The sequence below is a fragment of the Macrosteles quadrilineatus genome, unplaced genomic scaffold (assembly GCF_028750875.1).
Source record: "Macrosteles quadrilineatus isolate MER2022 unplaced genomic scaffold, UCM_ALF_1.0 Scaffold_4__1_contigs__length_99947679, whole genome shotgun sequence".
NCBI classification, from domain to species: domain Eukaryota; kingdom Metazoa; phylum Arthropoda; class Insecta; order Hemiptera; family Cicadellidae; genus Macrosteles; species Macrosteles quadrilineatus.
Genome location: NW_026542597.1, coordinates 27,950,295 through 27,973,944, shown reverse-complemented (window position 1 = coordinate 27,973,944; position 23,650 = coordinate 27,950,295). Strand labels below are relative to the sequence as shown.

The window sequence follows — 23,650 nt, the reverse complement described above, 5'->3', positions numbered from 1 at the left end:
AAATGTAGAATATGAAGATATCTTAAAATTGATGAATGAACCACCACAAATATTGGGTGCTGAACTCAGCAAGCATGATAGGAAATGTATCCGGGAAAATGTACGGCGACATAGGAAACTTCTACGAGAGAAACTAAGTCAGTCACAGGTATGTTTTATATAGGCTAGGTTTGTTAACCGTGTTATTAAGTTTTGATAACGCATCTTTTTTTTTTTCAATTTCAAATACGACATCGATGAAGTTAGCTGTTGTAGTGTTTTTTATGTTTACTTTTATCGCTACAAATTAAACTACAGGTCATCACAGAGACTAGGGACTTTTAATAGATAATGATCCTAGCTAAAAAACCTGAAGGTTTATCTAATTTATTTAACACAACACTTGTTCTTAACTCAACTTAGCCTTAAACTATACATCCTGGTAGGTTAGATTAATGACTTACCATCCTATGTTCCTACACCCTGTAAGCATTAACCTGGCTGATTGACAACCCGTTTTATAGTTTGAAATAATATTTTTAATGTTTTAGTAATTATTGACATTGACTAGTCTTGTTCTGTTATGTTTACACCTTGTTACCTTGTTTACGTTATATAGATGGCATTGTTGATCCTTTGATGATATATATTCACACCTGCTAATTCCTACTTGTTAGTCTTAGTTCTTGACGTTAACTGTACAAGTGTGCAATCTTGTTTCTTGTTGAAAAAATCTTTGAATCTTGTTCGGTGTGTAGTTAAACAATAAGCCACAATTAATATTAATAGCTTCTTCCTACTAATACCTTTGAAAGGCTGTTTTAGTTCTAGATTAAGGTTCGTTTTGTTTATACTGAATTGTTTACAGACAGATAATTTTTTATAACCTGGCAGTGTATTCCTTAATTACACTTGAGTATGCTCTTGCAAAAGTAAATCTTGATTTTACTGACCTACAATTTAATTACCGGTAATGTCAATGTTTGTTTAACGTAGAACAGAACTCAATGTGCTCCAGATTAAAAGTTTTAATTTCAAACAAATTCAACTGAACAATGAACAACTTTTATTTCACTTTAAGTACTCGTGGTTGTAGAACATTGGTCTCCAACGGATACAAATATCGTGAGACAGATAAAAGTTCTAGGCCTAACAAAAATTCTATGTGGCGGTGCAATAAAGTTGGATGTACTGGCGCAGTATACGTAGACAATACGGAGAGTACAATTGTAAAACAAAAGCTCTGCCACAACCATCCACCTTTATCTGAAAATAAACTGGCTGTTGATGACATCAAGAAATCTTTCAAACTTGATACAAATGTAGAGTATGAAGATATCTTAAAATTGATGAATGAACCACCAGAAAAATTGGGTGCTGAACTCAGCAAGCATGATAGAAAATGTATCCGAAATAGTGTACAGAAACATAGGAAACGTCTAAGAGAGAAACTAAGTCAGTCCCAGGTATGTCTTATATGGTCGTGGTTTGATAACTGTGTTATAAGTGTAGGCAACTAGCACATTCGTATGTTCAATTTCTAATAAGTTCGATGAAGTTAGCTCTTGTAGTGTTTTTTGTATTTACTTTTATCGCTAAACATTAAACTTCAGGTCATGAAATGCTGATTTAACGATAGGCAGTATTTCTCCCCAACCTGACTTTCAAATTACCTTGGCTACAACGTTAAACAAATTTTAATTGGGCTTATAGATCTATTGGTACTTAAGGTTATAGCAATATTTTTAAGGTTACTAGTTTCTTTTGTACTCAGTAGTTAGCAAAACACCAAGAACCATTTTGAGTAGGGAATATGGATACAATTTTACAACCTGGCTGATTCTTTGAATATATGAGAACGTCAGTTTTTTTATTTACGGTACTTACATTTTACTAAAAGTCTCAATTTATCAAACGTTCAATCTCATTTTAGCAACAAATACATTTTATTTTACTTATTAATCAAAACTAAAAATGGACAGTTTTTATTTTACTCTTTCTCAACGTGGTAATAGATCTTTGGTTTCTAATGGGTACAAATACCATAGCAATATGTAGTGCGTACTTGCGTACAGACGATACAGATACCTCAATTGTGTTATGTAAATCATCACACAAACATCCACCGTATCCTGAACATACACTGGTCTGGAAGTAGAATGTCAAACACTTACAAGTTTGGACCATACACTAATAACCTGGAGTTGAAAAACTTTTGAAAGAGAAAACTGCTGATTAGTCGGGTGTCAAATTAAGTTTAAGAGGGTCGCCGGATTTCTACCCCCGGATATTTACCCCCATGAAAAAACGCCTACGTCATTTTGACGTCACGAGGGGCGGGACCTATACACGGTCGAGAAACTGCCCGCGACTGGAAATCTACCCCCGGACATCTACCCCCGTACATCTACCCCCGGACATCTACCCCCGGACATCTACCCCCGGAAATCTACCCCCAGACATCTACCCCCCATGGTCATCTCTGTCACGTATCGGCCAATAGTCATTGTTGTAATTGATTTTATTGACTGTTTCATGTAAATCAACGGCTCTTCGGTTAGTAATTGCCCTCTAATATCTAGTATTACGTATGTGATATGTCATTGTCTTGTTTAACATTATCTATCTTCCTAATGAAATAGGCTGTAACAGCCCTTTTTCACCCGAACTACTTGACCGATTTTTATGATCGAGGTGTAATTTTAAATCTTAAGATCTAGCGCAACGCAAAATGGTAATTAAAACGATATTTTGATAAAGGGCTTTAAAAGATTGACCCATAAGCAAACCTTTTAAAAGTTCCTTTCCCAGATTTGTTTACACTATCGTCATATGGATAATTTTTCACTACTTTTAATGAAACAGCTGTTAATATTAAAATTGTATTTTAAACAACACATAGAGAGTTACTGAGTTTGTCAAAAAGAAGTATTTACTTTCTGATTTAAAAATGTATTTTGTTCTGCATCATCTCATGTTCTGCAATACAGTATAACGTTCCATTACGAAATCATTGGAAAATATTACATACAGTAACTATTAAAATTATTACTTATTGAATTATCTTATATCTATTGTACGGCTTGGTGTCTGCATTTTTGACCACTTTTGCTAATATTTTGTCATATCTAAGACAGATCATCATAGGTTCATAAGATTATTTTCATATATGTTTTCAATTATTGGAAAAGATTTCGATTGTGTAATACAATACAAAATAATTCAAGTGCAGAAAGGCACGTTGCCCATATGAGCCGTGTATATATTTTTAAATTAATAGTGGTTTACAGCAAATGGATTAAATTTGTAATAATTTTTATGAAGAAATATGTGTACGATTAAGTCATTAATCTGCCAAATTGCAGACTTGTTAGAGATGTTACTTTGATGTATCCATTCAGCTTAGTGAAAACACAATAGAGCCTTTGAATGTTATTAAACTAACTACATACTACAAAAAAGGTTCAGACCAGGGCTATTTTAATGCGCTTGGATTGAGACATTTATTAATCCGGCTTATATTTTTCTTAGCCAACGAATTATTTATCTACAGAAGAAGTTCATTGTGCTCTTATCCTGTCTACTAAGACACATCCAAACACAATAACACCTATGACGGACGGTATAAGAAATATGTTATTCATTGAATGATAAACCATATTTTGTAACTAACGCAATAGTCATTATTGTTTCTACACTTATTTATTACTCATTAAACAATGCTAAATACTCACGTTTTTTTATAATTTCACTCTGTCACAGTTAAAAGAATTATCGTAAGCCTTTAAAGCAACCGTCGATTTTGACGGGTTTCACCTAGTAATTAATTAATTTATTGGTCAACCAGTGGCAGGTTTTTTATTAACATTTAACTGCACTGTATTTTTACCTATAGTAATCAGTAAATAACCTCCTTCAATGATATGTATTAAATTTCACGATCTGCGCTCGTGCATGCGCCGTTAAGTGTTACTGTGTGCGAAAGTTGGCCAAACATTTAAATCACTGTCTAGAAATAAATCAAATGCTTAAGGGTCAAACTTTTGAAGCCCTTTATCAAAATATTGTTTTAATTACCATTTCGCGTTGCGCTAGATCTTAAGATTTAAAATTACACCTCGATCATTAAAATCGGTCAAGTAGTTCGGGTGAAAAAGGGCTGTTACAGCCTATTTCATTAGGAAGATAGATAATGTTAAACAAGACAATGACATGTCACATGCGTAATACTAGATATTAGATGGCAATTACTAACCGAAGAGCCGTTGATTTACATAAAACAGTCAATAAAATCAATTACAACAATGGATATTGGCCGATACGTGACAGAGCTGACCACGGGGGGTAGATGTCTGGGGGTAGATTTCCGGGGGTAGATTTCCGGGGGTAGATGTCTGGGGGTAGATGTCCGGGGGTAGATGTCCGGGGGTAGATTTCCAGTCGCGGGCAGTTTCTCGACCGTGTATAGGCCCCGCCCCTCGTGACGTCAAAATGACGTAGGCGTTTTTTCATGGGGGTAAATATCCGGGGGTAGAAATCCGCTACCCCGTTTAAGAGATAAAATATATAAAAATTGGTGTAAATACCTGCTTCTTGTAATCCAATGTTGCTGTTATGACACAACTAGTTTCGACTTCTCACGAAGTCATCTTCGGGCGTCCAGGGGATGTCAAATCACTTCATCAGAAGGTCGTCAATACACACATACGTTCATATACGAACATGGTCACGGTTACGAACACGAACACAGACACGAACATTGAAACGAAAAAAGTACTGATGAAGTGATTTGACATCCCCTGGACGCTCGAAGATGACTTCGTGAGAAGTCGAAACTAGTTGCGTCATAACAGCAACATTGGATTACAAGAAGCAGGTATTTACACCAATTTTTATATTCAACGTAATCCGGAGGCTAACATCAACAATGATAAAATATATATTCAGAAAGATATATCTCGACACAGAAAAACACACCAGAAGAAGCAAATAAGTTTGCAGAGTTGTAAGTGAACCATGCCCTCGTGCCTGCACCTAGGCTAACGACTTGGAAGCGTGATCCATGCGCAGGCCCGAGGAGCGGCTCACAAAACTTTACTTAACAACATGAGGACCATGGATGGAGGTTCAAGAACAACACACCATTTAAGAGAAACGAGCTGTATTAAACTAAATTTTAAGAAACAACATTAATAACAATACATGAATTACCTAAAAAAAACTTTAAATAATTTAGCTACCCATCTAGCCTACTAACTTACAAGCATTTCTTTAATTTTAGACAAATAGGCTAATATTGCTATAAGGAATTTATTAAGTTTTAACCATTCAGAAATTTTCTAAATAATAACTTTTCAAAAATAAAAAAATATAAAGGGTGTCCCAATAAGAACGCCGGATTTGAAATGTTAACAAACCATATATTTTCATGCTAAATTTACAATAAGAAACATGAATCTTAAAGCATAGTATCTCCGATTAGTAATTGAGTATTATGTCTTGTAAGTGCCAACCTGCTAAATACTGACAGGCCCGAAATCTCTTGACAAAGTTTTCCATCACTTTTTCACACACTTCCTGTTGAATTCCATTAATGGCACGAATCATTTCCTCCTTCAAGTCTTGGATTGGTTGAGGACTATTGGTGAAAACAAGCGACTTTAAATATCCCCAGAATATAACTGAGCCCATTTATTCGAACTTATAAATCAATCTTCGGACAGATGGATCATTTGGTGAACTGTCATGGCCGTAAATAGCGCGCAGCTTCCGTACTTGTAGTGCACTTTATCTATGACCACGCATTGATCCGTCGTGTAACGATTCATGACTACAAATGGGACCTAATACTGATAATATCGCTGATAATTTGGAAATTCCTATTGAATTACAGATAAGGATAAGACGCTCCTCAAATCCGGCGTTCTTACTGGGACACCCTTTATCTTAAAAAATTGAATAGGTAACTAGAAATTTTAGGGGCCCCAAAAAGCATGGATTTGAAAGATAAAATTTTAAAATGTCAACAAGTAGGCTAGTTTAAATAAAATTTTAAAAACAATAACAATGAATAAACTAAGTTATATGTAGGCCTATAACATAGAAAACTTTAAATAGTCTCTTCCACTTTTAAATCAATTAAACTATAAATAGGCCTACATATATCAGCAAATAGCCAGATAACTTGCGGTAGGCGGTAACATCCTGGTTCTGGGCGAGCAGCACCGGAGGGGAAAACAAGCAGGACGGAGAGGGGGCCATAGCAATGAATACACAAACTATAAAGAAGAACAGGTCCTATGGAAAATATTCTAACAGTATTTTCAAATTTGCCGCGCGAAATATCTGTAGTTCTGCACTGAACCACCACTCAGCGCTGTAGTCAAGTTTAGCACGCGGTAAAGTGCGAGAGAGAGCGACATACACTGTTTTCGTCCCCTGTGGGCCAGGCCACGAGAGAAAGAGAGAGGGCGCGAAAACAGTGTATGTCGCTCTCTCTCGCACTTCACCGCGTGCTAAACTTGACTACAGCGCTGAGTGGTGGTTCAGTGCAGAACTACAGATATTTCGCGCGCCAAATTTGAAAATACTGTTAGAATATTGTCCATAGGATCTGTTCTTCTTTATAGTTTGTGTATTCATTGGCCATAGTTCAAGAGGCAGCCAGGGTGTAGCAAACTTCCTCTCCGCCAAGGTCGAACAGGTCTAGCTCATAATCCTCCTCACGGGCCCCAAAAGGCGCGCTAGACGCATGACACACATGACCAACATGCTGTTTCTTATACAGCATGACCTCGCAGACTAAACCCAAGTTGAAAAACAGAAACAACTTTGCATTTTTAATGTAACAAAAATGCGATGTAAAACGATGAAGAACTGTCTGCGAGGTTAACTTGTTGAGCATCACGCAACCTATGACAATCCCGGCACAGGGGAGAAAACGTGACGCACAGAGTCATTGAGTGAAGCTTGAACAGCAACAAAGCGAACACATACTAACCTACTATACAAAAAACAATATGACCGTTGATTATGAGTCGTGACATTCGCCGGTGGAAAGTAGTCACGGCTCATAAGGTATGTCGAGTAACGACTCACTATTATAATTACTTATGTAGAACACTTATGTAGAAAACTTTCTTGTTCTTATGGGTTTAAATTTTCTTGTATGCTTTTGTATTCATGGTCTGTTTGTATCAAATGCTCTGCAAAGTTAGATTTTATAGTTGTGTGGTTTCCTGCCTTGAATCGTTTTTCAAAATTTCTACTTGTTTGCCCAATGTAGGATTTATCACAATTAGAACATTTGATTTAATAAATACCTGATTTTCTTATATTGTCTTGATTTTGGTTAGATATATTTTCTTTTGAAATTTTGTTATTGATCATTTGAAAAGCATTTTTTGTTGTTTTATAACTGATTATTACATTTGAGCGGTCGAACGTTTTTCTTATGGCTTTATTAATTTTGGTATTGTATGGTATATAAATAAATTCTTTTCTTTTTTTGTCTTCTGTTCCAGAAGTAGTTTGAAGTTTTCTCTTAAATTTCTTCTTGATCATTTTATCTATTTTAGATTGATTGTATCCATTTTTCATTGCCAAATATATAATAGTATTTTTTCTTTATTAAAGTTTTCAGTGGACATAGGAATATTTACAAGTCTGTGTGTTAATGAATGAAATGTTGCCATGGATGATTAGAATGCGAAGGTATGATACTGTTTGTTGTAGTTGGTTTGTGGTAAATTTTAAATCTGTGAATATATTTGTCTTTTGAAATGGTTATATCTAGAAAGTTAATGTGTGTATGTTGTATTTCTTTTGAGAATTTAATTTATGTCAAGATAGAATTTATGTGTTCGTGTAAATTGTTTGCTTCTGTTTGTGTTCCTTCAAAAAGGCAAAGAATATCGTCAACATATCGGTGCCAGTATATAATTTTTGATTTGTAAGGGTTGCTTTCGATTAAAATTTTGGTTTTCTCTAAATTATTCATGTAAATGTCAACTAGAAGTCCAGACAGAGGAGAACCCACAGGTAAACCGTCTTCTTGGATGTAAAATGAAATGGCTGATAATATTGAAAATAATTTTGGTTTAATGTAATCTTGGTTATTTACTAATTATTTACTATTTGTATTTGGGTTGGCGTAAATATTACAATGGAAAAAAGGGACAAAGCCTGAACAATATGATATACTAAAAAGAAAACCGAATTAACTCTGTGCTGCATTTTTTTTAGCAATCATTGAAAGAGCCGATTTGCAAACAAGACATAGGAAATTTTTAGAACACCACCAAGTAGAAAAAATAGAAATAAAATTTTTTTTGCGAATTTCCCTATAGGGAATAAGCTATTACCGTAGGTCTCATGGTAAGACTTAGTCCCGGGACCGATTTACTTTTTAATTTTGATGTCCCTAGAAGCCAAATTCATATATATATATACAGGGTGAATAAAAAGTCAAGACCCCCCCTTTAATATTTTTCCCATTAAATATACAGAGATATCCTTTTGGTGGTTGTGCAATTTTAGCAGGAAGTTTCATTTTATGATTTTGAAATTTTTGAGTGTTCCCCCAAAAGGGGCGATTTGGGGGGTAACTCAAATATTTTAAATGTAAACCCTCTTCAAGTGACACCTCATTTTAAGTGTTTACAAAAACTTAAAGAATGGTGAAAACTAGAGGTCACTATCTCTTCTCTATCCAAAATGGTAGCCCGTCAAATGTTGTAGAAAATCAATGGTAAAATTGGTTTGTAATGGTAATATTGGCTACCATTTTGGATAGAGAAGAGATAGCGACCTCTAGTTTTCACCATTCTTTTAAGTTTTTGTAAATACTTCAAAATGAGGTGTCAATTGAAGAGGGTTTACATTTAAAATATTTGAGTTACCCCCCAAATCCCCCCTTTTGGAGGGACACTCAAAAATTTCAAAATCATAAAATGAAACTTCCTGCTAAGATTGTACGACCACCAAAAGGATATCTCTGTATATTTACTTGGAAAAATATTAGAGGGGGGGTCTTGACTTTTTATTCACCCATCATTATATATATATAATATATATGTGTGTGTGTGTGTGTCCGTTAACTCGAGCAAAAATGATCCGATTTCGATGAAATTTGGTACAAACATGTAAAATTACGTTTGTTTGAACGAGTTTGCGAACCAGCATGATCGGACCATGGGAATGGGGTTTTATGGGAGGATTTATGGGGTAAAAATTGGGTTTTCTCATTTTTTACCCTCAAAACATAAGATTTCTCAAATTTTCTCTAAACTGTTTTGAAGAGCTTAAAAACACAAATAATTCAGTATATTGAAGTGTTTTTGTATGGTTATTGGTTACGGAGAAAATTGTAAAATAAAAATTCCCATGTTATTCTTATGAAGAATAAGTAAACTGTTGTAGTTTGCTTGTTTATGCTTATATTTGGATCAAACTTACCCAATCTATTTATTTTGTACTAAGCTATTAATATTTTACTAAAAAACACACCTTTATTACCCTGTAGGCAGCAAACCTAGGTGCTCGTTGAACCTAATGTTATTTGAATAGATTTAATTGAAAATCAAATCAGGCAAATGGAAATTCTCTTAGTCTGCAGGTTTGCTGCGGCGGGGGTATTTTTACATTTATAATTGTTATTATGGGCAACCTAATGCGGCTATGAGTGGGAAACATTTGTAGAAAACATTAAAAACGAGATCAGCTTTTGAAAAGCTTTAAGATATTTACAAGAAATGTTGATTATATCAAACTGTTATGTACATCGTGAGTATTTGCATTATCTTTGAGTCGACTCTTTTAAAGTCATTGGAAATTATGACCAACACCTGTAATACTTCACAATTGCTCAAATTCTAGCAACAGGTGCACTAGTTTTAATATAATTTAATAAACTTGGACAAATGAACCTCACCCGTCCATGGTATTAACTCTCTTCTTAATTTAGTATTTAATTAAAAATTAGCTTTATAGCACACATCTTATCTTCATTTAAAATTATGCATTGGTAACATGTGAAAAATTGGGTGATGATTATGAATCTATATCTGTGCAAGAGGCATGATGATTAGGTCGGCAAGAGTTTGCTTATGTACAATAGTTGTTGGTCATCTTCATGAAGGAAATTAAAAATTGAATGTGAATTAATTTTTTCTCCTTAGTTATTATTCTATTCCTCAGATACAAATGAGGCTAAAATTGAGGTTAAATTATTGAATTTATGTAAGTAATCAAGTCTTGTAACATCTATTCCTTTTTGTCCAGTTTAAAATACACACAGATTGATTATTAATTGAAAAGTTAATTTCGCTTAATTTGTTGCAGCAGTCAGTCAATGAAAATGATGAAAGTGAAATCCAACAGAAAAGTGTTGACGGTTCAGAAAAATCACTTGACAGCTACCCAGAAGATGGCCAGTTTGTGGAGACTTCAGAAAACGACCTTGAGCCTGAGCCAGCATTTGTGCCAGAAGCTGGTAATGAGCCTGAGCCAGCATATATACCTGTAGCTGATATCAAGACAGAACCGGTGGAACCAGAAGAAAATTACAGTTTGGATGATTACTCTGGAAACCTGAATTTAAATCCGTTTGCTAGTGAATTAAATGTGAAAGATTCTTGTCTAACCCCCAAAGTAACTTTTGAGCCAGCACAACCTCCCAACACCCTTCCGAACGTGATGTTTGGAAACGCTACTTCTGTGGATGCTCAGATGTGTCGAACAAGTGAAACAGAAACAGTTTACTATCCTCCTAGTGATACATATAGTGACATTAATACAAGTAACAACACACATATCTCTAACATTAGGCCTAATACCAGTAATTTAACACCTCACATTGAACTTCGGACTAACAGTTGTCAAGATAATGTAAATTTCAGACCACATGATGCACACATCAACGTACCACAAAGAGTGATTAGCGGATCTGATGAGGATTTCACCAGCTTGAAACATGTTGTGCAGAAGTTGGAGGACATTTCCAATCGGCTGGCTTTTACGACAGATCCGTATGAAGAGTTTGGTAAATATCTCGCCACATTGTTACGAGGCATCCCGTACAACAAGTTTCTTTCTCTCAAGCAAAAGTTTGTCGACGATGTGTTTAGATCTATGATGGCTTTGCAAGAGATTAACAGACCGACAACGGTACAATCGGCATCCAATCTGCCATCGGAATATTGGAGTGCTGTTAGACCGAATCAAGTAAATCCATTCCAGTCTACTTCCAGTGGTGGGGTTTGTGTTGCTTCTTCCACCAAGCCAAATATTCCCTCTTGCACTGTGACTAAGGATTTCTCAAACTCTGCAGTGCCTCTAACTGTTCCTAACCTCCCTACAGCCTCGTTTGCCCAGATGTCGCCTAGAGTAACTGAGAACAGGTTGAGCGGAAGTTCAAGCAGCAAATCTAACGGGTAAACATCTATTGTGTTACCCTCAGTTAATTGGTAGAAAGGTTTTATTTTTATAGTACTCATTGTAGTTAATTTTTTTAACTAAAAGTGCTATTTTCATAACAATAATGTATTCACTGATAGGCAAAAAGAAATGAAAAAACGTGTAGTAAAATGAAATATGACAAAACTATGACCTTGATACTCGAAAAACTGTCTCGTCCTTCTGTTTAGTTTACTAATTAGCTTAAAATTATCTAGTTTTTCCAAATTTCAACTACTTTGAGGGTGCTGTTTAACCAGAAACATGTTTAATTGACTTTTATTAGTGTACTGACAGTTTATTTATACACTGAGATTAGGCTAGATACTCAATAAATTAAATTCCTCCATTAAATCCCATATAAAATCAAATCACCCATCAATAACTTCCCGAAGAGATGTCGAACCTGCAGTTAAAATAATATCTGCACAATCCACAAAAATATTACTCCTAATATTGGAATATAATACTTCTTAGCTTTTATTTCTATGGCCCTTTAACTCCAAGATGGCTGCAAGCCTTTGTTGCTTCATCATTATTCTTCTCCTTTTGCTGTTTCTAGCATTAATTTTCAGACTTAAATTCTAACACAACCTACCCAGGTTTTTTAACCTGCAAAAAAAATGATAGTGAATGAACATAAAAGCTTTTGCCCAACTGCCATATTATCATCTGTATCTGTACATATCCAATATTGTTACTATCTATGTTGTTAACTATAGAAAGACTCTAAATTAATGGTTTTGCCATTTAAATATTTGAAAAATTAACAACAAAATGTTTACAGTAATCTGAAGAGGCCAACAAACTCATCCTCAAGAAAATGTCAGAAAAAACCTCACATTGAAGCTTTGCAGGATCATTCCCAGCAACAGTTTCACGTGTAAGTACCTATATAGTATTTTAAGAAGAGGCTCATTTGTGTCAGTAAACACAAATAAATCAGTAAATTTGTAATTAAGGTAATTACTAATTTGTAATTACTGATGACATTCTTTGTCTGATTTGATTTTCTCGGCTCTAAAACTAATTTTTGTGTAATTTTAAACAACTAACTGTGACTATCATTATTCTCAACCAATAAAAAAAAATTATATACCGTACTTAATAAATAAGAGTTTTCCCTGTTACATACCTTTTTGGTCCTATTCAACCGATTTTTACGATTGAGGTGTTATTGTAAAGCTTAACTAAAGGCGTTTTTCATTTGTGTGAATTTTTTTTTATGGTGATTTTCCCATAAAATATTTGAAAGATCAAATTTCCTCAAAAATGGCCTTAACAATTTTGATAAAGTTTTCTATGTTGTAGCCCTTTAAATTTTGAACAAAATGGTGGAACTCCCGTTCCTGTAAAAATCACAGATCAAAAGTTATTGTAACTTTAAAAACCACATAAAATAAGAGAAAATCGGATTTTAGAATTGAAATTAGTATGTAATGGTCCTTATAATTATTAAGAACATAGTGCAACGCCATTGCTGTAAAAATTACGGTTCAAAAGTTAATGCAACAATTAAATATCACAGTGTTACTCTCATCGCTTACTTACAAAGATTGTTGACCACGCTCTCAATCCTGCTAGGCTATCCATGTCCTTGTTAACAGCCAACAGCTGATCCCCCAACCCCTTACCTCGCTTCTTCTCCAGCTGAGTCGAAGACGGCATGTTGTGGGATGTTGTTGTGTCGGTCATTGTCTCTTTCTCTGGCTTATTTGCCAAACCCATTTTCTTTATTTTCTGTCTACAGTGTTGCCGTCTCCATGTATAGTTGGTAAAATTGCATTTTCACTAGATACATCGTCTAGATTAGTTTTAGTTTCTAAAGTGAGCGACATAGTTCCCTACGCCCTACGAAAAACTGTGCGTGATTTTCGATCGGGACAGTGTCGTGAAAGACTGAACCTTTGCTAAATTCTAATGTGAGCAGGGGTATCCAATTCTACTGAGGACTAGGAATCTGGGTACACAGGTAATTGCACAACACACAACACAGCAGCAATAGTGAGCGATTTGAACATTTTATTTCTACTGGTAAAATATTTAGTGTAATATTATCCCCCCTCCCTCACGTGTACACTGGTTAGAAGCTAGGAGTAGGGCAGGTGTTTCAAATATTTCAATATTACTGTTGGCCTAATAAGTTACAGTACATTGTCCATATGCCAGAAGGCCTATTATTATTTTTATTTTCTGCCTAGAATAACTAGGCTGGTCCTTCACATTTATTTCTCCATTGTCACGTAGTCAACTTTAATATCGAAGGATTCTCAATGGGAATTAACACCCGCTGCACTTTCTAAAGACAATAGATTAAATATTTCCCCTCCCCCTCACCAAATATTTATGTTGAAGTCATTGCAGGATAGTTTATATTTTAAATTGCAATTTTATTTTTCAATTTTTAGGTCTGCTCTGGGCGTTATGGAGGATCCAACTGCACAACCAACACAAAATCCCTTGAGGTAATTGTTTATTTGTTATTGTTTGTTTATTAAACACCTTATGTTTGTATTCTGATGTTATTGTATAAATTAAAGTCGTGAGATTAGCCAAGCGGATGTGAAATAATTTGGTATAAAACTTGCCAATAATTTTCACTGACATCAGACAGTTAAAGAATTAAATCACTACTGCTGATTTCAGACAGAAGTTCAATCAAGTAAACCTTACTCATTCAACAGAATATTTTTTATTAACTAACTGTCCAAGGCTTATAGTGCTCAGTGCGCTGGTTTGATTCAAAGACCCAGGTGCCATTTGTGATTGGGCTATTCATTGATGGTGCATTTTGACAAAGGATTTGACAAAGGTCGGGGAAAAAAGTTTAGATACTCGAGTTTGTAGCTCTACAGAAAGTAACGAAACTACTTAGAAAAACACGGAGTATATCTAAATTTCCGTTGTTTTATTCTACGTAGTCCTGTGAAAAGATAAAAATATAACTCACTTGGACACTTAAAACCTTAAAAAAAAACCTGTTTTTAGAGTATTAAAAACCATCTTATAACAAACTTTGAAAAACCACACAATATAAACTTAACATCAGAACTTCATCAAACCTTAATACAATATAGACACATTTATAATGAGTTAATTCGTATGGTTTCAGAATTTTTACAATTACCCAAAAAGATTTAGTTGTTAATTTTGTTGTCAAAGTCAAAACATTCTTTATTATTATTATTATTCTTAATTCTTTATTATCGTAGCGTAAGTACATTGAACATGCGTCCTTTCTTAAAACTAATCCTTATAATACAATTTCTGTCAATAAGTACAATAATGTTAAAAACACCATCATTTCTGTTAGCAAATATTAAATTTAAGGCCGTTAGTTATTTTAAAACTCATCTAGTGAGTATAATGCTCTCTCAACTATTGTGTCTATTATGGTAGAAATTTTGTTTAAAAATTTAGATCCTATATAATTTGGCTTTTTCTCAAAAATTTTTAAACGGTGACTTTGCAACCTTATTTTTTTATTGTTTCTTGTATTGTAATAGTGGATCAACTGACCAGTCTCAAATTGCTCTTGATTTTGTTTTGAGTAAACAATAGTTTCATATACATAAAAACTAAATACCGTCATAATTCTTAATTCTTTAACATTTTCTTTAACATGGTCAGTTTGTTCCATATTTAGCATTATTCTGATTGATTTCTTTTGTAGTTTTAATATCTCATTCAGATGATTAATATTGGTTGCTCCATAAACATGTATATTGTAGGCTAAATGAGAATGAATCATACCGTAATAGACCATTTTGAGAGTTGTCAGATCACAAATATTTGTTAATGTCCTAAGAGCGGACACACCCGAATTCATTTTTGCCAGTACTTTTTCAACGTGGGAGTTCCAACTGAGACTGCTGTCTATATTTAGGCCTAAAAAGGTTGTTTGTCGAACAGGTTCTAAAGATGTACTATCAATTTTTATGTTGGGGAAAGCAATTGTTTTTTTTTTTTGGTGGAAAAGTTAATATAATTAGTTTTAGAAATATTCAAAAATAAATTATGCTCAATTAAAAACCTTTGGATATTAATGAGTTCTGAGTTTGCCACAGATTCTATTTCCTCCAATTTTTTTCCTGATATCTTTAAGTTTGAATCATCTGCATAAAGAATTATTTTGCTCTCCTTTGATTTACTAGTGTTTGGTTCAAACCGTTGATGTAGATTATGAACAATAAGGGGCCCAAAATTGACCCTTGAAGTACACCTGTTTTTATTTTTTCAAGTTTTGATGTTATTTTTGTAAGAGTGTGTTACTTCTACATATTGAGCTCTGTTTTCTATATATGACTGAAACCAATTATAAGAAATGTTGGTAATTCCCACATTCTTTACAATTTCCAACAACTTACTGTGGCAAACACTATCGAATGCTTTTTTAAGGTCCATAAAGACGCCAATACATATTTCACCTTTATCTATTGAATTAAGAATGGTTTCCACAAATTCTGCTGTTGCAGTCCCAGTTGATCTCCCTTTGCGGAAACCATGCTGAGATTCATCTAACAAACCCTCCGTCTCTAAATATTCCAATAGCCTTTTGTGCATGGCTCTCTCATAGATTTTTGAGAAAGTTGGGAGCAACGATAAGGGCCTATAGTTTGAAATTTGTTTAGGATCACCTTTTTTTAGAGCTGGCATTACTTTGGCTATTTTTAGTTTGTGTGGAAAAATCAAGAGACAAAGGATGAATTGATCAGATGAACCATCACCTTGCATATTGCTGGGCTAATAAACTTTATCACTTTTATTGGTACTTCATTGTATCCACATAAAAACTTATTTTTTAAGCCATCAATTATTGCCATACATTCTTTATTATCTATTGGTTCAATCTTAAAACTGTTTGGGCCTACCAGTCTAGAAATGATGCTGTCTTTATCCAACTGATCACTCTGTTTACATGTATTAGTACTACAAATATTTGAACTGTTACTACTGCTAACATCATTCATAGATTCTATAAAATATTTATTAAATTCAGTAGCTATTTCATATGGGTTTCCTAGCTTATTATAATTTACAACCAGTTTTATATTCTCATTAATTTTTCCCTTGTCCTTCACTGTCTCTGATTTAATTATTCCCCAAGTTGTTTTTCCAATACAGGTTGATTTTGAAATTTTGTTCTTCAAAAAAATCTTTTTTGTTTCAGTTAACCTTGATTTAAATGTTTTATTTTCTTGTTTAGCTTTATTACTTAAATGTTTGTTTTTTGTTTGCCTTGCTATTTTAAATAAATTTATTACTTCTTTTCTTTCTTCTTTTAGACAATCTGTGATCCAATTGTTATTATTGTAAGTTTTATCCTAGTTTTTGTCTTAGGAAATATAAGATTGAAATAGTACGGTACATAAAAGTTTTGAAGAAAGCATTGAACTTATCCTCGACATTTGCATAATAGACATCATACCAGTCTTCCATTCCCAAATAGTTTTTGAATATTTCCAGATTTTTGTGTGAAAAGGTCTGTTTGTACTTTATAGTAAAGTTATTATGTTTCTTACTATTTTCATCTGCTATTTAGTATTTGCCCGTCATGGTCAAAGAGAGCAGTCACAATCCCCTCAACTTCTACTCTATCACAGTTTATATTAGTTATTACATTGTCAATACCTGTGCTGGTCTCTTCTGTTACCCGAGTGGGAAAGTTGACATAGTACCTCAGACCATACCGTTTTAACACATTTACTAATTCCCTCTTAGGTTTCCCACTCTCCAAAATGTTAATATTAAAAACCCCCGCTATGGTTACATTTTTATGATTTTTAAGAACTATTTGAATTGCTAAGTCCAGCCTATCATTAAATTCTAAATAGCTACAGCATGGTGATCTGTATATACCCATTAAAACAAATTTTAAATTTTTACATTTCACTAAGGCTAGGCAGCACTCAAACATCTTATCTATACATAAATCATGTAACTGTTGAATTACCAACGGTTTACACTTAAAACTCCCATCAGACAGTATTGCAACTCCACCCCCAATAGTTGACTTTCTGGAATAGTAATTACAAACATTGTAGTTATTCAACTTTAAGTTATTAAATTCTACTTCTGACATATGGTGTTCTGTTAACACAATTAAATTTGGTTTAATTTCTTCTAATTTCCATGGATTCTATTTTAGATTGTAAGCCCCTTATGTTCTGGTGATATATTGAAAGAATAGCCCCTTTACTGTTTATTATATTGGATCTCTTGCAACTGTCTGCTGGGAGTTTAAAGCCCCAACCTCCTGATTAATATTTTGAGCAACTTCAGATATGGCGCTCGCTGATGGTTTCCCTTTGACAACACTTTTAGCACTCTCACTTTTACTCTGCTTTGGCGCCTCACAAAACGTGAGGTCGCCGGGCACTACACTTATAACTTCTCCATTCTGTGGTTCCTCCATTGATGTCAGTGAAGGCTGGTCAGACAGAGTCGCAGTGTCGGCCGTTGGTTCCAAGGCAGGAGAGGTACAGGTTGCCGTCATAGGTGGTGTGACAGTTTTCTTTCCTTGCATCAGACGAGCTGTTCATTGTCTCTTTATCTTGATTCAGTTGATGCCCATGGATAAAAGTCTTTATTTGGTTGTTAAATTCATCGTGTGATAAACCATTTCTTAACTTTCTCAATGACTTTTGAAAGTACGACACAATGGTGACTTTTGCTCCTGTTTCATTTTGAAAAGTTGTTAGGTTTTTTAGGAAATCCTCAAAGGATATATTATCTCTAACACAACCAACTGGCGAACAAATCAGATGTGTTAAGTTCTGTTCTTTAAAATGTGTTGTCAATTCCTTAAAAGCAGCATGATAGTCCTTCATATTTGGTTTTCCATTATAGTTATCTTTTGTAATCAGGCTGTACACAGTAGCACCCGGTTTCTGGTGTTGAGCTGCCAGATGACTTGAGACACGGTGATGTGGTTCAGGTTTCCCAAAGTGATTTTTGAAAATCACTGCCACCCCTGCTGTCATGTGTCGAGGGTGATTAAAGTCTGCCGATATGCTGTGTGCAAACCCAACTGATTCATGATGCCGGTATTGTGCTATAATATCAAACATTGGTTTATCTGTCAGTGTCATTTTACATTAGTTTTGTGAATTAAATTTTTTGTTTGTATTCCATGAAGTTTGTACTTGTTGATTGCTGTATTCTTAAGGATCATTTGAAGGTGGCTGACAAGATCTGTTTCGGTTCAAAGGCCACTGGGAGAGAGTTTTGATGACTACACGGGCCAGTTTAGCCCTGCCTCTATTGTTTATGTGGAGACCATGTGTTGTAAAATCTGCCCTAGTTACAAAATTGAGATTAATTATGAAAGTATTTTCTAATTTTGCTACTAGCTCTAATATGTATTTATTGACTAAATTTAACTGGATGTTTTCAATGCTGTTTGGATGTCTGTCATATCTTACAGGAATCGTTGTGATGAACACTGGTCTGGTTTTACTGACAGACACTAATTTCTCCTCCAACTCTGTGAAAATGTTAGAATAACTATTATTCAGGCTGTCATTACTTCCCCCTATAACTATTAGTGGTGTGTTCAAAGTTTTTTCTATTGAGGATGATTTGATGACATCAATCAGAGTGATATTAGGTCGTACATACCCAAACACATCTATTTTTCCATAGCTTATATTATTTATTGTGGACGCCAACATTTTCCCTTGGCTGTCTGAACACAATGTAACTCTGATGTAATCCTCTTGTTTCTTTTGTTTTGACATATGGAGTTCAAGTGTATTATTTTTGGAGTTATTTTTAGCAGTGAAGTTTTTTTGCTGTGCCGATGATTTGGGCTTTGTTTTATGAGCCACATTCCTGATCTTGCAGTTTTTTAGAGCAAGTTTAGATTGCGATTGAGATTGTCATTCCTTGTCCGATTGATTTGTCCTTGTCTCATCGAATCTTTCATCATCATCAGACTCACTTTGTAAATTAAAACAATTTTGTAAGTTAACTTTTGTTCAAAAGTGGCAATTGCTAGAAAAAAAATTAAAAGCATGTTTTGAAGGAGATTGATTGGTTTGTTATCTATATAAATAAAATTAGAGTTTTGTCTGTACATTGCTTAGAATAATGAACTTTTTGGTTATTTTTACATTTCATAGGTCAGAGAAACCGAATCAAACCTTATCTCAATTTCTGTCTGTCTGTCTGTCTGTCTGTCTGTCTGTCTATCTGTCATTCTCTTGGTAACGCTAAAATACGCACTTTATTACAACTACTCCTCAATAACTATAGCACTGTCCCGCCTGAAACTTATTTTCCAAATACTATACATATATGAGATGGTTTTAGACGTATTTCATCGAATATGAGACAGTTAGATATTTAACAGTAAACCCTTGAAAATCAAGTTTTTGTCGATTTTTGACGTGGAATTTCTGGAAGCCCATGTTAACCTTATGAGAAATGAAATTATTGAATCTTAACAGCTGTTTCAATTAAACAAGTTGGTTCTGTTCTGTGATGTTCAATAGCATTAAAGTTACAAGGATTACCAACAGGGTGCAGCACTAGCACTATTATTTCTTTTACATTTATGACAACAGCTAATTTGCAACCTGGAGGCGAGTGAGCGTAGCGAACGAGCTAACCTGAAGGCAAGTGAGCAAAGTGAGCGCAGCGAACGAGCTCCAACATACAGGTGAGTGAGCGTAGCGAACGAACTTCAACCAGGACGTGATTGAGCCATGCAAACGAGATCAGATAGTAAAAATAAAAGTAAGCCTACCGTTATAGGATCGACCGGCAGACACAGAGGTAATTTAACCTTTTATTGATTGTCATACCGATCCGGAACAACAAAAAACAACATAAAATGAAGCTATGTATAATAGTTTGGCCAGCATATCTTAAAATATGCAAACCAACTGCTGTTCGTTATATAAGAAGGTTTCAACTGAATATTATAAGATCCCCGTGCGTAGAACGGGTACACAGCTAGTTTGAAATATTGATACTGCTCAACCACATTGTTAAGCATATTATTTATATCAATTAACATTTAATTTGGTAGCAGCCGAATACGGAACTTCCAGACTAGCACCGCCTCTGACTGGGCGCTTACCCCGTACAGTGTTGCCGTTTAAACACCTGGACACTGGGCAGGGATGGGCTACTAACTCTTGAGTCAATTGCATATATTATTTACAATGATCTTCCTAAACACTCCTGCACTTTATAAGAAAAGTTTTTGTTACAAAAGTAACCAACAAAACAATTTATGTAAAGTAAAAATAACAGGGTGAAAGGGAATAGGTTTTTTCAGGACTATGTAGAATGAAACAACACAAATTTAGATATACTCTGTGTTGTTCTGAGTAGTGTGTTATTACGTTAAAATTTGTAGGTCACGCTTATTGTACATAGCAGATGTTCTTTTCATGTTTAAGATGATTTATTTTTGTTTTCTGAATTTGTCATATGTCAGCCTGGTGAGATCAACGGACTGAAAATAGCATAATTATTCTTAGTCCTAATCAACTTCATTTGTTTTGTATCTTTTTATTAATGTGAATTTGTTGTGCAATAATTGTGACCTGTGTACTTATATGTATCCGATCTGAAAGAGAAAATAAACAAACATTCTATTCTATTCTATTCTATAGTAGTTCGGTCTTACTTTTCTGTAGAGCTCCAAAATCGAGTGTCTAAAGTTTTTTTTTTTCGACAGTAGATACTGTAGTATCAAGACCAGTGTTTGGATTGTTCTCTTACACAAAACTTTAATAGATTGTTGACTTTTTTCTATACTCTGGCATAAATAGCTAAAAAAAAGACATTGAGTGTCTTGCATACCTTTTGTTGTTTTATTGTACATGCCTTGATTCTGAACCATATTTCAAAATTTTAGGGATACAGGACTCGAAGACACCTTTGAAATTGAAATTGAGGTAAGTCATGAATCTTTTTACCTTCACCTTGTATTGTTTTTTTAAAAGACACATCATACTCATCAGTTTTATAAGAACTAGAGGTTTTCCAGTGGTCGAAAACTCAAACAAAAATAATTAATGTATAGACTTCTCTATTTTCAACCCACACTGTAAATAAAACATGTGATTGGAATTTCTTTTTTTTTTAGATTTTCTGAGAAAAATCAAAATATATTTAAAAATAAAAATATATGCTACTCTTTTTGAAATGGTCTACATACAATTTTATTTTTTAATCAATAGATTAACCTTTCTTAATCTAATCAACATAGACGTCTTAAAATTGGAACAAATGCAACCCTTTTATAAGAATTTGTCTATATTTTCATGTTATATGTACAAGAAACATGATTTTTTATTTCCAGAAAAATATACAAATCATCAATATAATCTGGCAGGTCCTAAAACCACATTTAAACAAGGCCAGTAGACAGGTTTCTTGCCTCTAGTGTATTTCAAGTTACCTGGGGGCAGAATACCTGCCGGTCAAATGGTTTTGTGTGAACACGGCTTAGAAGCGGATAACTTATACTGTAATTTTTATAGCTACTCTTTGCTAGAGAAATGGAAAGGTATTACTTCAAAATTGAGGTATTATTTTATTTGAAAAATATTTTTTTTTTTCAAAACTGCAGCTAACGGTACACCGTAGTACTAGCTACATACGGTTAACTGTTTTTTGGTATTTACTAGTTTATTACTTTTAAATTAAATCCAAACTAAACAGCTTGAAAATGTTAAACATTGTGAAATATTTATCATTTTCATTTCTTCAACAAGAACTGGTAATATTGGAATTAATATAAATTTTAAATAAAAACTTCACCAATATTTTTAGAATTTTGAATTGCATGAGGCCTTTTGCCAGCTATACATCACAAAACTAGTTATCAGCATAGCTGGCAAAAGGCCTCATGAAATTAAAAATTCTAAAAATATTGGTGAAGTTTTTATTTCAAATTTATATTTTCATTTCGATTAATGAAAATCTTCTACAGCTACACAATGTATTTTTGTTTTGTTTTAGGAAAGTAAGGAGCTGCAAGATATAAAAGTAGATATCACCGGTACTGTATGCAAATCGGAGGTATTAACTTAGTCATGCTAGTTCTTAGTATGTTACTTAGCCGACCTTCACACCTCAGCTGGTCTCTAGGTTTCAGTGAAGGACTCTAGTCATGAAGGCCTGAGTTCAAGACTAGCCAATCACTGATAATTTTTAGCTACGTAAGAATGTCTTGGCACAGGGCTTTAAACCAACCTTAAACTGTAGGTGCCCCTTTCTGGACCAAAAAAGCAGGGACGTCACAGGCTAGAAGAAATTTCTCTGTTTTAGAGGACACCCTCCTAATGAAACATATATTTATTGATGAGCTAACCTCTAAAGCGCCACAGATGCTGTTTTATGCTGGTTGCTTTGTCAGTGTTGTTTACATCCAAAACAGATGGCAATCATACAATTTTGTTTACATCCGTACAAAAATGGGGTTATCTGTAGTTGATGATGTTTCAGTGAATTCACTTGAATGTCGTAATCTTCTTATTTGTATAAAATGTAAAGAAGACATTGACTTGCATTAGATTTTGTGCTGTGATAGGTTTTTTTTGTTTTCATAATGTGTTTGATTGATTTTATAATGAATTCAAGTAAAATATTTTAGCCTAATGTTATTTGTTTAAAATGTAAAGAAGAAAATGACTTGCGTTAGATTTTGTGTTTTCATAGGATGTTTCATTAGTATTTGTAATTTTTTTAAGATAACTCGAAAAGATCACTCACACACAATGCAAATAATAGGGATATGATGAGAAATAATTGTTTTCAACTAACTATATATATATCAAATTTATCACAGATTTTGAAGTCACAAAGTAACACAGGTTACTAGTAGCTATAAATATTTTTTTTTAATAAGCACTTGACATAGGAATATACTAAGATAGGTGATATCTTATAGTATTAGGATAATTAAAGTCTATTAATAATTAGTTGTTTGATAGGATTGTTTGTTTTAGATCCCTGAAGAACCAGATCCACCACAAAATCATCTGGGAGCGATGCAAATTTGTGAACAAATCTCTCCAACAGACAAGAATACCTTGCCTATTGCGGATGGCAAATCAATGACTGAATACTGTAGCCTCAAAAATCCCACTACGAATTTCACATGTCAAAAATGTAACTTGGACTTCCACTCAAGTATAGATTTGAAAAGGCATTCCATGGTTTCACACGCAGGTAATGTTATTGTTTGTTCTGTAAC

At 34.1% G+C, this 23,650-nt stretch overlaps 1 protein-coding gene across 12 annotated transcripts in view; it reads left to right on the top strand.

Moving 5' to 3' along the window:
- LOC128991274 (uncharacterized) overlaps window positions 1-23,650 on the top strand; it is a 121,625-nt gene that overhangs the window by 76,498 nt on the left and 21,477 nt on the right. For 8 of the 12 annotated variants that reach the window (XM_054413993.1, XM_054413995.1, XM_054414005.1 and 5 more), the window contains 6 exons: window positions 10,321-11,411; window positions 12,221-12,316; window positions 13,842-13,898; window positions 21,305-21,344; window positions 22,414-22,473; window positions 23,403-23,625. In XM_054413993.1, coding sequence (XP_054269968.1) covers window positions 10,321-11,411; window positions 12,221-12,316; window positions 13,842-13,898; window positions 21,305-21,344; window positions 22,414-22,473; window positions 23,403-23,625 — 1,567 coding nt within the window. Of the gene's footprint in view, window positions 1-1,105; window positions 1,446-10,320; window positions 11,412-12,220; window positions 12,317-13,841; window positions 13,899-21,304; window positions 21,345-22,413; window positions 22,474-23,402; window positions 23,626-23,650 lie in introns of those variants that run through there. The other 4 variants (XM_054413994.1, XM_054414003.1, XM_054414001.1 and 1 more) reach the window with 2 other exon arrangements.